The sequence below is a fragment of the Rhinopithecus bieti genome, unplaced genomic scaffold (assembly GCF_001698545.2).
Source record: "Rhinopithecus bieti isolate Rb0 unplaced genomic scaffold, ASM169854v2 scaffold_62793, whole genome shotgun sequence".
NCBI classification, from domain to species: Eukaryota; Metazoa; Chordata; class Mammalia; order Primates; family Cercopithecidae; genus Rhinopithecus; species Rhinopithecus bieti.
In genome coordinates, this window is record NW_016824412.1 from 393,240 (window position 1) to 409,511 (window position 16,272).

A 16,272-nucleotide genomic window follows, 5' to 3' on the forward strand; every position below is an offset into this window, starting at 1 on the left:
CGGAGTCTTGCTTAGTCGCCCAAGCTGGAGTGCAGCGGCGGGATCTCGGCTCACTGCAAGCTCCCCCTCCAGGGTTCACGCCATTCTCCTGCCTCAGCCTCCCAAGTAGCTGGGACTACAGGTGCCCGCCACCTCGCCTGGCTAATTTTTTTGTATTTTTAGTAGAGACGGGGTTTTACCGTGTTAGCCAGGATGGTCTCAATCTCCTGACCTCGTGATCCACCCGTCTCGGCCTCCCAAAGTGCTGGGATTACAGCCGTGATCCACCGCGCCCAGCCATGCTTATTTTTACCAGTTAAAAGAAACCCTTTGTGACCCACCAGCTGATGACAACTAGATCTTTCATGATCTAGAACCCACTGAATGGGTCTTTTGGAAGCAACACCAGAGAAAGACTGCCCTGAGACTCACTGAAAGGGACCATACCAAGTTTGCCCACCACGCACACTACCGCAAAATTTCAGGGCCTCAAGCCTTGGATCCCTACATCTCAACTCAAGAGAGCCCCTCCAGACTCTTAGGACAGTAAATCCACTGGATATCTCAAGGTAAAGCTGACTAGGGAAGCTTTTCCCTAGTCATGTGATAATTAAGATTTCAGAATTGACAGCTTTTGCAGGGAACTAGACTGAATGTTGACTATCTCATGTTAAACCTGAATCCCTATATGATCTTAGAGATATTCTAGTTCACCATGTAACAGATTTCATTAATATTCCAAGTATGACTATTGTTCAAATTGCACATCTGGGCTGGGTGCAGTGGCTCACGCCTGTAATCCCAGCACTTTAGGAAGCAGAGGCAGGCAGATTACCTGAGATCAGGAGTTCAAGACCAGCATGGCCAATATGGTGAAACCCTATCACTACTAAAAATACAAAAATTAGCCAGGCCTGGTGGCACATGCCTGTAATCTCAGCTACTCAGGAGGCTGAGGCAGGAGAACTGCTTGAGCCCAAGAGGCAGAGGCTGCAGTGAACCGAGATCATGCCACTGCACTCCAGCCTGGCCGACAGAATGAGACTCTGTCTCAAAAAAAAAAAAAAAAAAAAAAAAATTACTCGTCTGGTTCTTTCCATAGGATTAGGTTTTCAGATTCATATATTCAGACTCTTGTTTAAATCTGAGAGTAGGAAAAACCTATATTGAGGGTTTTGCAGCTAAATTATGCCGGAAACTAAGAAAACCAAAAGAAAGGTAAAATTTGACAGTTTGTAGACAACTTTATAACCCTAATCCCTTAATTGTAAAAAGTCATCTACCATACAACGATTCAATAATGAACCCTTGGATAAATACCACCAGTGCTTCCCAACTGGTGATTTCTAACACACAACGTATCACACAAGGAGCTGTCTCTTGTGCCCCTCCAGGATATATTTTTATCTGTGGAGGATTTAATGATCAACCATATGTGTGGGCAACTCCTTGTCTCAAGTGGAAAATAAGGGACCAATGTGGATTAGAGATTCTAATAGTACCACTGTCACTTCATAAGCAACTGGAAACTGAGTATTGGTCTATATCTCTTAATTTGTGCCCCGGATTAACAAGAAATTGTGCTTGCTTCGGCAGCACATATACTAAAATTGGAACGATACAGAGGAGGTTAGAATGGCCTCTGTGCAAGGATCACACACAAATTCATGAAGCGTTCCATATTTAAAACTAAAAATAATAAAGAGGAATTTTCTGGCAGGCTTAAATTGCTCTAAATGGGCATCTTTTGTAGAATGGTTCTTCCTTGGTTTGGCATAAATGTATATAGAGTTATCATTAGAAATCTGCCTCAAAGATTAGCTACTATAGCTGACTGTATTGCAAAGGCTATCACTGCCCAGAATACTTTATAAATTCTCTTGCTAACATTGTTTTAGACTGCTTTGGACTACTTGTTGGCTGAACAGGGAAATGTATATGCAATGGCTAATACCTCATGCTGCCCTTTCATAAATATGTCTGATATGGTAGAAACCCAGTTTTAAAAAATCAACAAACAAGCTACTTGGTTAAAACAAGTAGATTCCTCTTCTGGCTCATTTTTTGATTGATTTTATTCTAATTATTTTGGTTCATGATAGACTCTGTTAAGGAATATACTTCACTCTCTTAGTATTATCCTCCTGATAACCATCACAATAGTTTCCCTGGTGTGCTATATTCTCTCAAGTGTCTTAAATGCTCATATACAGCCATCTGTTGTACATCAAATGGTTTCACTACTGTTAAAATAACAAAAACACAAAAAGAACATAAGGAATCATTCAACGAGACTGATGCCATGAATGATGTATTTCATACCAAGACCAAACAAGTCCATGACGATGGTGACAGAGCGGCATCAATGTCCAATTTTAAGAGACTGACTAAAAGGAAGATATTGTTAAATTAACTTAAATTTGGCCTGAAGCTGCCTCCATACCTTGCATTCCTGTGCAGCAAATTTCACCCTAATTTAGTATGTAAACAAACTGATACACAGAACAAATAGCTGAGTCTCAGCCAATCACAGGAAGCCGAATCATCACACCATGCCCAAATAAGGCAAATGCCTAGCTGTAGCTAATCAAATGATTTATCTATTTTGCTTTTCTGTCCATCCTATAAAAGCTCATTGCTCAGGTTGTTGGGCAGAAAGAGCTCTCTGAACTTCTTCTAGTTCTGAGGTTTGCCCAATTCAAGAATTCTGTGTGTGCGTGCTCAAATAAACTTTGGTAAATTTATCTAAAATTTTTATTTTAACAGTTGTAATACTAAAATTTGGAGACATTTGTGTGTTAAAATAGCATTCCTTTCAGGAATTTATCCCCAGACTGCAATGGTGCTTTTCACATCCTATTGTCATTTTTAAACTGTGTTAAAGAAATACTAAATTCTATACATTTTGTATCAATTTCTTTCTTTTTGTGTGAATGAGCATAATTATGTTTTCCGGGTTATCTTGCCATATGGAAGCTCGCTCTCTGAGTGACATTTATTGTTGGTCTGACAATCATCTGCTTACGTTCTTTCAAGTGGAAGGGGAGATGCAGAACAACAGAGATGGGTAAAAGTTGTGTGTCTGTTTTCTGCACTGATATTAAATGCCTGATTTCCTGTAATTAAATAAATATATATTTAGACTATTGAAGGAAAAAACCAGAAAAGGGCCTTCAATAATAGGTCTCAAAGTGAAATGTCCAAAGGAAATAGCCAAATTCCCCCTTGCCTTCTGGGTAGAACTTTACAAAGAAGAAAGATACCTGTTGTTAGCATTAAGCAAGGGCTATGTGAAATCAACAGGAAGAGGGAACACTGAAAGATTAAATTAATCCAAGATCTGTGTCTTATGCTCCTCAAGTTATTCTTCCTATTTCCATTTTACATGTTTATCCTCAAGAAAAACTATCTGTCTTGCACTTACTGTGTTCTTTAATAAACACAGCCAGATACAGTCACTCACATCTGCAATCCCAGTAACTCAGGTGGCTGAGGCGGGATGATCACTTAACGCCAGGAACTTGAAACCAGCCTGGGCAACATAGCAAGATCCCATCTCTAAAAACAATTTTTAAATTAGCCCAGCCTGGTGCCATGCCTGTATTCTCAGCTGCTTGGGAGGCTGGAGTGGGAAGAGCATTTGAGTCCAGGAGATTGAGGCTGCAGTGAGCTATGACTGCACCACTGCACTCCAGCCTGGTAACAGAATGAAACCCCAATATCAAAAATACAAAAAACAAACAAACAAACAAAAACCTCTGATTTTCTAAGGATTTAATTATGATAGACAAGTCACTCAAAGATTTAGACACAACAAATTATGATTTGACACAACAAAGAAATACAGTTTTAGTCTGATTTTAACTCAGCAATATGAAAAGCATTACTTTCTTTCTCTAAGCTGTGTTTAAAGAAAAAAAGCTAATGTTTTTGATGAAATGTAATGCCTTGGTCTAAGAAATTCATATTATAACATCTGTAAGAATATTCTGTTTTCTTAACTTTGTCCTTGAGAAATATTTAATACTGACTTTTATTGCTAAAATAACTTTCATGAAAATGTATTGACTTTAACTGACCCAAAATTAGTATTGCCCTAAGTCTATACAGCTATCAAAAAAATGTTTTTCTTCACTAAGATTATCCCTTGAAGGTTGCAATAAAAGATTTGATATTAACTTCTAAGGTTTTCAAAATCTGCAACCCAAACTGCAACATTTGATGGATTGATTAATAGTATCTCCTCCTTTCACCATCCCAGTTAGCCAACGACAGATTGACTTCGAAATGCCAAGGCTTTAAAGAAATGAAGAACAACCAAAATACAGTGTTCTCAACCCCACCTTTGATTGTTATTATCAAATTTTAAATCCCAAAATGATTTGCTTTTAAAAATTAATCCTTGTATTAACATTAGCAATCAAAGCACTTACAACCTTAAAAGACCAAAGAAAAGCATTCTTAGAAGCCTGAATTTAAAACAAAACAAAACAAAAAAATCCCTGCAATGTTTAAGGCTAAAAGGAGCTTCAAAATTATTCTGTCCTACTTTTATTTTAAAATGAAAAAATGAAAAAGCTTCCCTTATTAATTCACTGGATTGACAACTTAAAATGCTATTCCTTCATACCCTACCATATCTCCATTAAATAAGCATCATTTCAGTGGACCTCAAATATTATGCATCAGAATCTTCCAAGTTGCTTGTTTAAAATGCATATCCCTATTATCATAATTATCATTATCATTATCATCAATAACTCCAACTCAGTAAATGCAGATTGGGTGCAGTGGCTCACGCCTGTAATCCCAGCACTTTGGGAGACCAAGGCAGGCAGATCATTTGAGGTCAGGAGTTTGAGACCAGCCTGGCCAACATGGTGAAACCCCATCTCTACTAAAAACACAAAAATTAGCTGTTCATGATGGCACACGCCTGTAATCCCAGCTACTTGGGAGGCTGAAGTGGGAGGATCGCTTGAACCTAGGAGGCAGAGGTTACAGTGAGCCAAGATCCCTTCACTGCCCTCAAGACTGAGCAACAGAGCAAGACTCCACTGCAAAATAAAACAAAATAAAATCATGAAAAAGGTTCCCTTATTAATTCACTGGATTGACATCTTAAAATGCTATTCTTCACACCCTACCATATCTCCATTAAATAAGCATCCTTCCAGTGGACCTCAAATTTTATGCATCAGAATCTTCCAAGTTGCTTGTTTAAAATGCACATCCCTAGACATTATCAACAATAACTCCGACTCAGTAAATTCACATAGGCCCAAGGAATCTGTATTTTTAACAAGCATCCTTCATGACTCTGGGACAGGTGGTCCATGGAACAAACTTTGAGGCATGATGCTAGGCAATAATATAAACAGGCCATGTGCTTAATATTTAGCCTGTCAGTGGAAACATTTTGTTTAATAGTTTGAAGAACTCCAAAGGCAAAAATGTACTTGGGAAAGGCAGGGTTGAATAAGAGTCATTTTACAATAACATGTTTTTGAAAGCCTGTTTCATTACTTAGGAGAATACCAATAAATGGAGGTGAAGGCAGTGGGGGAGGAAATCCTTTGTCATTATATTGTACAACCCGAGGACATTTTCCTACAATTTTGGAAGTGCACTTTAAGAGACTGCATAAAATGTGGGGGAAATGTCAAGCCACATTATGCTTTTGAAAACAAAACAAGAAAAAACAGCTTCTAAATAGGTACTGAAGCATGCCATGAAGTATTATGATTTTCATTTCTAATAAAATAAATGAACATCTTGAGCTTAGTATTTTTTTCAAATTCTTTTAGAGATAGTATTTCTTTTGCTGGAGCGTAAATGTAGATGAATAAGAAACATCACGAACTTATTCTTAAGTGATGGTGCAAATAATGCTGCAAATAATGCTTTTTAGTCTATAAAGCACAGGGGCGTTTTTTTTTTTAAAAAAAAACTATTTGAAATAATTTAGTGTGATTCTATTTTAAACCATTTTAGAGTTGTATATGAAAATTAATATGCATAGCCAAAGTTCTTACCCCCAAATATCATAAATTCTACGCAGATTGCTTTCTATTAGTGAATTAGTGCATTTCTTTTAAACAAAAGTAGTTTTGCTTTTCAATTGTTAGATTTAACAATTTTAGGTAAAATCAGTGGTCTTATTTTTTATTGTTTTCATTAAAATGTCGAAATATTTCATAGTTTAAGAAAGAAAGTAAATGGAACAAACCAAATGACTTTAATTTTGATACTTACAAAAATCTCAAATGGATCAGTTGAGGTATATAAAAACATTAGACACTCATATTATTTACAGCCTTCCCTAACTGAACAAAATCTAGACCCACAGAATTGACACAGGATAAATTCAGGGAGGCCTACCTACTCCTAGATGGAGCTGCCCAGGAAAACTAGAGGGCCCTGATTGGACCCACCACTCTGAAAACAATGCTTAGTTCCTTCAATCAGCAGCAATCCCAGCAATGCAAACCACTGAAGACAGTCCTGATGTGTGTACAGCCCCACTGTGTGGATGCCGGATTTGAGCTCACACTAGGAAGGATGATCACCAATAGGTGTCACAATGTCAATATTCCAGGGGTGTTCCTCATCTATAAATGACCAATTCTGGGGGGTGGGGTGGTCCCAAACAGGTTTCAGGACTATGAGCAGTGGCTGTGAAGGACAGAAAAGGATTTGTCTCTAATACTAGACACAACACACCCAATATGAAGTTCTCTAAGGACCCTCTGAGAACTAGTAAGCCTGGTGGCTGCACATCATTGCCAAATTTACTTGTAATAGTCTATTGACACCCACTAGAGATTCAAGATTGCAAAACTCAACCCGCTTACTTGGTTCATTCAAATACTTTTGCATAAACAAGAAACATATGAGGAAATTTCAAATGTTCTGTTTTACAGTACAATCAGATTGGAAAGTACTTGCCTGAAAGTTACTATCAGGCCTATTAGTATTTAAGAATTTGCGGCCGGGCGCTATGGCTCATGCCCGTAATCCCAGCACTTTGGGAGGCTGAGGTGGGTGGATCACAAGGCCAGGAGATGGAGACCATCCTGGCCAGCATGGAGAAACCCCATCTCTACTAAAAATACAAAAATTAGCCGGGTGTGGTGGCACATGCCAGTAGTCACAGCTACTCAGGACGCTGAGGCAGAAGAATTACTTGAACCCAGGAGGCAGATGTTGCAGTGAGCTGAGATTGCGCCACTGCACTCCAGCCTGGTGACGAAGCAAGACTCTATCTCAAAAAAAAAAAAAAAAAGAATTTTCATATTTCTTCCTTTTGGCATGAATCCTCATACTAAAGGCTGCACACCAATACTCAAGAGGTAAAAACTAGCTTGCCTTCTAGAAAATAGCTGGAGGGCAGAAAGGAGGGTAACAATGAAATAACGAATAATTATAATAACTTTCATTATTGAGAATCTACTAGGAGAAAAGCTCTGATAGTCACTTTTTCAACATTCATTATTTCAAATCCCTATAAAAACAAAATATATGTTATACTCTCTTAAGAAAAACAGGTCAGAGAAATGAAATAAGCTGCTGAAGGAAATGCACAAAGATTTGAACAAAAGATGCCAAAGTCTACATTTTCCACTATTTAAAGCCCTATCTAGTCTTCCATTGAGAGAAAATAAAATTGTCATATCATGAGATTAAAATTTTGCATTTGTGTACAAATAGTTTCTATGAATATGTATATGTATTGTAGAAATAGAGATGGATAAAGACATAGAAAATAATTGAGAATAAGCCAAGAAAAAGAGCAGCTATCCCAATACCCCTAGTCTCAGTTCTGCCCTGATGTAACAGTCAGAAAATTACTCCACTCTCTGGGGTCCTGTTTCTTCATCTGTAAAATGGAATTAATAATCAAGAATTTACTTCTCCTCAAAAAAGGATAGGGACATGTTAAAAAGACACAGGAGCCAACCTGAAGGAGCCCCATTAGCCAAAGTTGGAACAATTTGAGCAACAAAATAAACAGTGATGGTACTGGGTGATAACCCATATAATATTTTAAAATCCATGAGTTCATACTAAAATATAAATAAATAATTGAAAAAATACATGGATGGAGGAGAAGAAGCAGCTCTTCCTTACAGGGGAATCCCAATCAGTAAATACAGAAAGAATGAGAGAAATATATAATCACAATTAGGCAAAGACTAGAGAGTAAGAATCGCCGCAGGCAACTTCCACTGAAAGAGACTAAAATCAGTGAGTGAAGATTTGAAAAGAAACAGGCTATTATTAATAGAAAACTCTCAAACTATCTTACCCAGGATATTTATCAATTTCAAAGGGAAAAAATAAACACTTTACAGTGAAAAAACCCACAAGACAGAATCTTAACCAAGTGATCAAAGTTAACATCATCAGTAATAAGATACAGCCTGTACCCCTTAATATGATGTACTGAGAAGAATACAATACTACCATTGCAGTAGTCTTGCCAAGAATATGTAACCTCAATCTAATCATGAGAAAACATTAGATAAACCCAAACCGAGAAACATTCTACAAAATAGCTTGCCAGTACCCATCAAAAGTGTGAAGTTCATAAAAAACAAGGCAGGAAAGGGAAATTGTCACAGATCAGAGGAAACTAAAGAAAAAGAACTAAATGTAATGTAAAATCCTGGATTGGATCCTAGAATAGACCAAAGGCATTAAGGGGAAAACTAGTAAAATATTAATTTTCTGGTTTTGATAATTAAACTATGATTATGTAAGTTGTTAAAATTAGGGAATGTATTTAACTGCAAACATATTACAATTAAAGGTGAAGTATTGGGTTCCTAAATCACATCCCATGCTTTTCTAACTCTGAGTCTTTTATCACATCATTCGCTTTAGCTGAAATGTCCTTGTTATATTCTTCTTGGCCAAGTCTTTCCCGTACCGTGAACTCAAATAGAATGCTAGCACCTTCATGGTTCCCATGGTCAGAAGTCATTTCTCTCCCCTATTACTCCCACAGCACTTTAACCAAACCCTTACCATAACACGTACCACATTCCCCCTTGTATTTTAGTAACTGATATGACTCATTAATCCTGCCTGACAAGATCCATTAAATATTATCATATTATCTCTGTTATGCCACACAATGACTATAATTGTATCTGAAACAGACCTGGTGCTCAGTAATGGCTTTTGAAAAGACCCTTGATTACAATTGCCATTGTGAACTTCAAGTTTGCAAGGCATCAATAAATAATCCAGACTGCCGATGTATTCATATGCAATGAGAGCCAGAACTGCCAAGGCAAAAGGGAGCTCACCTCAGGTTAGCCAGCATATTTTTTCCTATTAGAGGAAGCATATATGGAAAGCTAAATTAGGATCAGAAGGTTGCTGGGGAAGCAAGGAGAATAAGTTGGGCAATTTTCGTGAATAGAGCAACAGGCTAAATGGCTTGATCATAAAACTACACCCACTACAGGGCCAGACTCTCCTGTTCTCAGCTCTGGGCCTCATCTTTGCTTAGTGCTCCATCAATACTGACAAATTTTTCCTTTATGACTATTTGTCTATTTCCACCCTAACTATTCTCTCCTTTTTAAATTTTTTTTATCATTTATTTTGCCATTCTCTGCCCTGGCTGCATTTTAAAATCACCTGGAGAACTCTCAAAAACCCTGATACCTGGGCCATTCCCGAGGACCAATTAAATCAGACTTTCTAGAGGTGGGTCTCAGGCCTCAGGATTTTTGATAGCTCTCCAGGTGATTCCAAGATGCAGCCAATGTTGAGAACTAGTACTATATTGATAAAATTTTTGCTTACCTATGTTAATATCACCAAGCAGAAAACAGACAAGTCCAACATTTCCTGCCTTTTTCCCTGATATCATATGTTCTCTCCACCCCCCTCTCCTGAGGATATGTGATCTCACCTATTCTCTAGTGTGTCTACTAATTTAATGCCTAGGTTTCTGGAGACGCCTTGTCTTCACCCAAATGGAAGGCTTTCAGGCAGTATCTCACAGGCCTCCAGTGCAGCACATTGTTAGGTCTATCAGCACAGTAAGGTAGGACAAAATACTTTTAACATATACAACAGGCAGAAGGATTCAATATTTTATTATTACCATCAGTGTTTGACAGAAATGAGGTGGGAGGCAGCTGGAACCAAGAGGTAAAGAGTACATCCAAAAATGTCTTGAGTGCTAACTTCTTTGTGGTTCACTATGTGGGTCCACGACGTGATAGAAAAATGAATCAGAAAAAGATCAATCCAACATGCTGAGAATCTGACATGGTTCATACGATGTAAACTGTGCTTTGTACCATGAGAGATAAAGATGCTATGAGAGTTGGGGGGACTGGGATTGGGGTGGGGAGTGATTTCTAGCCAGGAGATTATAAGAGGCTTTGTTTATGGGAAAGGCACCTTGTTTATTGGAACCTTTGATTATGGGAGAGGGGATGGCATTTAAGCTGGACCTGGGAGTCAGGGTAAGATTTGAAAATGTGGGACTAGGAGGAAGGGCATTCTCAGAGGATATGGCCTAAGCAAAGATGAAAAGGCGTGAAACTGTGGAGGATGGGCAGTAGTTCCATTTCCTTCCTACATGGAGGAAAATAGAAGACATTAATATTTGAAATATTCTGTCATTCTGGTAGTTTTGGAACTATTCCCCATCAAAGATTTGGTTAAATCTTGACCAGAAATTATGAGAGTTCAGTTGTCTGATGTTTAACACTCATAATCTGATGTATGTGTCCAAAGGGTTGGGTAGTAGATGCAGAGGCCTCACTCATGCATTTATATATTTCAGCCTTGAAAGGCCCCAAATTAAATTACAGAAGAGGGAATCTGGAGATAAAGAGATCAGCCATTTCAATGGTAGTGATAGCATTTTTCTGAGGTGCAATTTTGGTCACCTGCCATTTCCTATACTATTATTTTACCTTATTAAAAAGAAGATAACACCAGCCCTGTGCAAGTTAAGAGTAAATTTGGGTCTGATGATGAGAAATATCTCTGTTAACAAGAACAGAGCAATCTGTGCAAGTCACTCCTCAGGAGTCTGGGGAAGTGGCAACCTGCCAGCTCAGTGGCACACAGAGCCCAGGCGGCCCCACAGCTGTCTCTCAGCACTGCCAGCAGCCATTACCATGGCAACAGCCCCTCCCAGGAGAGCAGCTCAGCCCACTGAAACCATCCATCATTTAAAAATCAACACAGATGATTCCAGATGAGATCCTGTGCAACAACCACAAAAATTTTATAGAACTGTCCTAAGGACATAATTCAGACAATATAGACTGTGAATTCTATGGGTGATTCTCAAAATTCAGTATGCTTTGGGCTCATTTGGCGGGCTTGTCAGAACACAGATTGCCAGAACCCCACCCCCAGAATTTCTGATTCAATGCAGCTGGCTGGGGTAGAGGCAAAGAATTTGTATTTCTAGCAAGTTCCCAAGTAAGGTTGGTGATACTGGTCTGGGGTCACACTTTGAGAACCACTGGGTTACATACTAGCATTGTATCACTGTTGATTTCCTGATTTTTGATTACTGTACTATGGTTATGTAAAAGAATGTCCTTGGTCTTAGAAAATACTCAAAGCTATATCATATTTAGGACAAAGGAGTATCATGTCTGAAACTTATTCTCAAATAGTTCATTAAAAAATGTAGATAGAAAGATAAAGCAAATGTGGAAAAATAACAATTTGGGAATCTGGATAAAGGGCATACGGAAGTTTATTGTGTTATTCTTGTAACATTTCTGGTAGTTTAAAATTACACTAAAATTATAAATTTTTTCAATTAATACAGGGAAAGAAAGTTATAGCAATATATACCATGTATGTCTAATACAGTAGCGAGAAGCCACATATGGTTATTTATATTTAAATTAATTAAATTTAAATAAAATTTAACATCCAGGCCCTCAATTGCACTATTCACACTTCAAGTGCTAAAGAGCCATGTATATGACTAGTGACTACTACATTAGACAGCAAAAGTATAGCCCTTTTCCATCAGCACAGAAAGTTCTGAGGAATAGTGCTGACTACAGTTTAAAATATTCTAAGACATGGAAAGAGTCTTTGAAAAAGTCAATGTCCTAAAAGCAGCAAGAGAGATAGCAGTAACAGTTTAAGCAGTATGAGTCAGTTGTTTCTAAAATAACAGTTTATTAACTGAAGGAGGCTAAAGAAGAAATATGATGAAATTACAGCAGGTGGATCATAGTATGCAACATATGCATATCCAAGTATCTTTAGCTTTGCATGAATTGGTGACATATTTGCCAGAGTAACTATTCAATATCACTGGTCACACCTGTCATCATCTTACTGATTTTCTCAACAATCCATTGGATGACGGACAAGCAGATATCCAAATATCCTGGTTCTTCTCCACTTACCCTCTGCCCTGTCCACTTTCCTCCAAGCAAAGCAGGGTTAAGACATAGATGGGAAAATACCCAGCAAGGCCAAGGCTGACCTGAAGGGGAATGGCCAAGACATGGAATATTTCAAACTTGTTCAGATATTTTAACTTGGCTATTGGTTTCATTTTGGGTGACACATCAGCTAATGTGTAAAGCAGGCAAGGTTGTTTTCGCTGCTATCCCTTCTTCTGAGCTTCTTTTCTTTCTCCTGTCTCTTCTTTTTTCTCTCTCAAACAAATGGCACCTTCAAGTTAGGTCGAGTTGTCCAAAGTTTCTGGCCCAAACAGGACTGTCGTCTACTCTAAAGAACATCTTTTTTTCCTCATGTCTTTTGGGCTCCAGCAACATCCAAGCGATAAGCTGACTTCATCCTAAAGTATGAACAGCACCAAATTCTCCCAAGGTGCATTTGGCTAACCCTAGCTTCTATAATATTCTGGGAGATACTTTTTGAGCATAGTCATCTTTGGGTATTCTCTGCCTGACCCAACCCCTGTCAGTCCCCTCTCCATAACCTCTCAGGAGTAAACACACAGATCCACACTGCAGCTACACATGTCCATTTTCCCCTCTCCCACTTCTCTAAGCAGCTTCACACTCCCTTGGGGCTCAGTAAATACACAGCTATTACTTGGACAGAACTCAGAGTGGTTGGAAAAATTGTAAATACCTCAAGCTATAAACCACAAATTGATAAATACGAAGAATTCTTGTGGGGAAAAAAGCCATACTTCCATTTCTAAACTTCCACTGAAGAAATTAAACCATAGAGCTGGAATTCAAAACTCAGGACATGTATCTCTACTCTAACCAAGCATCTGTTAGAGCATTTAAATGTCCATCTAATCATCAGACCATTCTAGAAGGTCTGCCCCTCCCCCATCAAAAAATTGTTGAAGCATTCTTCTGCAGTAATTTCTCCTTTTTTGTTTTTTTGTTTTTTTCTTAGAGATAGGGTCTTACTCTACCACCCAGGCTGGAGCACGACAGAAAGGTCACAGTTCACTGAAGCCTTGAACTGCTAGGCTCAAGCAATCCTCCTGCCTCAGTCTCTCGGCTAGCTGGAACTACAGGCTCATATAACCACACCCTGCTAATTTTAAATTTTCTGTAGAGATGCGGGGTGGGGAGGGGGGGTCTCACTATGTTTCCTAGTCTGGTCTCGAACTCCTGCACTAGCAGTCCTCTCACTTTGACCTCCCAAACTGCTGGGATTACAAGTATGAGCCACCACACCTGGCCTCCTCCTTAAAATATATTCGTTTTTACTGAGTTTGCCAGTGGAGGGAAAAACCCTTCCTTAGAAACAAGTTTTATCAATTATCTACAGATAATCATTCTTAGCTGCAAGACATGGGATCCCAGGTCTTTATAGTTCAGTTATGGTTTGATAATTGGACTTTTACGATCTCTTTACAGAAGGCTTTTTACCATTCAGCATATTTTTATGAAGACTTCCAAGAGAAAAGGAGAGTCTCACCTCACAGTACTCCGTGATAATGCAGAAATTATCTTGCTCCACAAAACTTGCATGGAACTTGACAATGGCTGGGTGGTCCAGCTTGGAGAGGAGCTGGGCTTCCAAGTTGGCCTGCACAGTTTCATTTGGATTTAGTTCTCCAACGGATATCTCCTTAAGTACCTTTCTGCAGTCAAAAAAAATTTTTAAAAACATTTACAGCCAAAAAACACATTTAACAAATATAATCAAGTGGTACAGAGACATTAATTAATGCCCAGGTTGTGACCTACTCATATATCTGGCATTGCCTATTATGACACTGTGTCTCCTGGTGGGACCTGGGCCTGTTTTCCTGTCCTGCTTCCCCAAGGCCTCTGACCTCCTCATCTGTGTACCCTACTGTTCTATAAGGGCAGACATGGAACTAATCTTGAGCAATATTGCTGGGGTGGCCCTTCCTCCACCTCTCTAGATGTTTCAGTGTCTCTTGGTTTCTCTTATAGTTATCTATTTGTCTGTCTCTTTCTATGTGTGTTCACACACACACACACACACACACACACACACACACACATATATGTAATCCATCACTCTCTCTGTATCTTATTCTTTCTTTGCCTCTTTCCTTCTCTGTCTCTGCCTCTTTCTGTGTCTCTCTTTGCCTCTGTGTATGTATTTACACGTATTTACACACACTCACAGGCATGCTTCTCTCTCTCAGCTTAAAGTTTTCCAAATATATTTACTTAATATCGGTAGGAGCAATATTTATTTATTTTCTTTTTAAAACTATCCTTGGCATATCATACTTTATTACTACCAGTATTTAAAAGGAAACATTAACTAAAAACATTAATAGAGATATTTAGTATTTCTAACATGTATAAATGAAAGAGCTCATTAAATCCCCAAGCCATTAATTTAACAATTGTGATAACTGTGAGGAATAGACCAAAACATTATCTCTTCTCATCTAAGAAAAAAAAAAGAGTCTGATAAACAAATCAATTATAATACCAAAGTGTAAACTAGACTATAGAAAAAAATACCTTAGAACACCAATTATGTTTGCAGACACAGTCTGTTGATTATAAGTAAGCATTGGCAGTTCATTAAAGCAAGTTCAGCAGGACCTGCACTAGAAAACATTTTACAAAAATCTTCCTTAGGAGTAGCTACCTATGCATGTCAATAAAAATGTATTATCGTAGAAAATTTCTTTAGCCCCTTTAACCAGCTCATAGATTAACCATCATTCTCCAGTCCTTCCTAACAGATGCTAACAGATGCCCTTGCCACAGGGAATGCCTCCAGCTAGTAAGCTCTCCTTGACATGCCCACAAACTTCTGCCCTCCCAGTTGAGATGTGTGCTTACCCAAGTCATTGTGTTTATTCCCAAGTCTGCTAATGCCAGTTATGCTCATCATTGTAAATTTACGACTTCAGTATAACTTAAATGAAGAGTGAGCATGAGAGTTATCTCTGCTAGGAAAACTAAGTCAAATGAAATCCAAAAAACTTGAAAATAAAAGTTGCAAAATAAAAGCTGTCAAGTAACTGAAAAGACCGTTCTGAAAAGGTTAAAATGTGAAATCTAGTATTCTAAATTCAGATTGTTACAGAAAAATAAATCTAGAAAACTAGGTCCTAAAAATAATATAACAACAATATATATCTTATGGATGTAATTTATGCAAAAAAAAAAAAAAAAGATGAAGTCTCTAACCAGAGGACACTGGACACTGACTATACAGCCCAAAACTGGAGAAAATGTACAATGATATATTTTAAGTTGATGTAAATGTTTTAATTAATGTCATTTTATTCTAAAATTGTTTCCTTTTTTTAACCAAGTACCAGCTCCAATCACTTTGGAGAGCAGAGCTTCTACCATTTTTAAAAATGTGATTATATTATTAACTTTTCAGTAATTCAAACAAGCCTCTCCCTGTGTTTTATGATAGAAGAACCATAATATCCTCAGGCATTACCAGAGGTAGAGCTTTCTTCTTGTTTCATATTCAGGGTCTAGAAGTTTTGATATTGCAGTCAGCACACTATTGTATAGTATTCCCCCATACCATTTCTCAGTGAGAGACCACAATCAAAATAAATAAATAAATAAATAAATAAATAAATAAATAAATAAAGTGATTATGAATACCCTGAAGTGTACATTTATATTTTTGTTTTAATTGACCCCCAGATTATAGATATGTATGATGTATGACATGATATTTTGAAATATGTATACATTGTGGAATGGCCAAATAGAACTAAACAATGTCTGTGTGACCTCATATACTTACCATTTTCTGTAGTGAGAACACTTTAAAACTCACTCTCTTAAAGAGATTTTCAAGAATAAAATACATTGTTATGAGCTC

General features: G+C 37.9%; 1 protein-coding gene across 10 annotated transcripts in view; it reads right to left on the reverse strand.

The window, feature by feature from the left end:
* Nucleotides 1-16,272, reverse strand: part of NEK11 (NIMA related kinase 11) — a 318,233-nt gene that overhangs the window by 251,032 nt on the left and 50,929 nt on the right. For 8 of the 10 annotated variants that reach the window (XM_017862319.1, XM_017862318.1, XM_017862321.1 and 5 more), the window contains one exon: nt 13,903-14,068. The exons of 1 other annotated variant lie outside the window; for it this stretch is intronic. In XM_017862319.1, coding sequence (XP_017717808.1) covers nt 13,903-14,068 — 166 coding nt within the window. Of the gene's footprint in view, nt 1-9,293; nt 9,319-13,902; nt 14,069-16,272 lie in introns of those variants that run through there. One more of the 10 variants, XM_017862326.1, reaches the window with a different exon arrangement.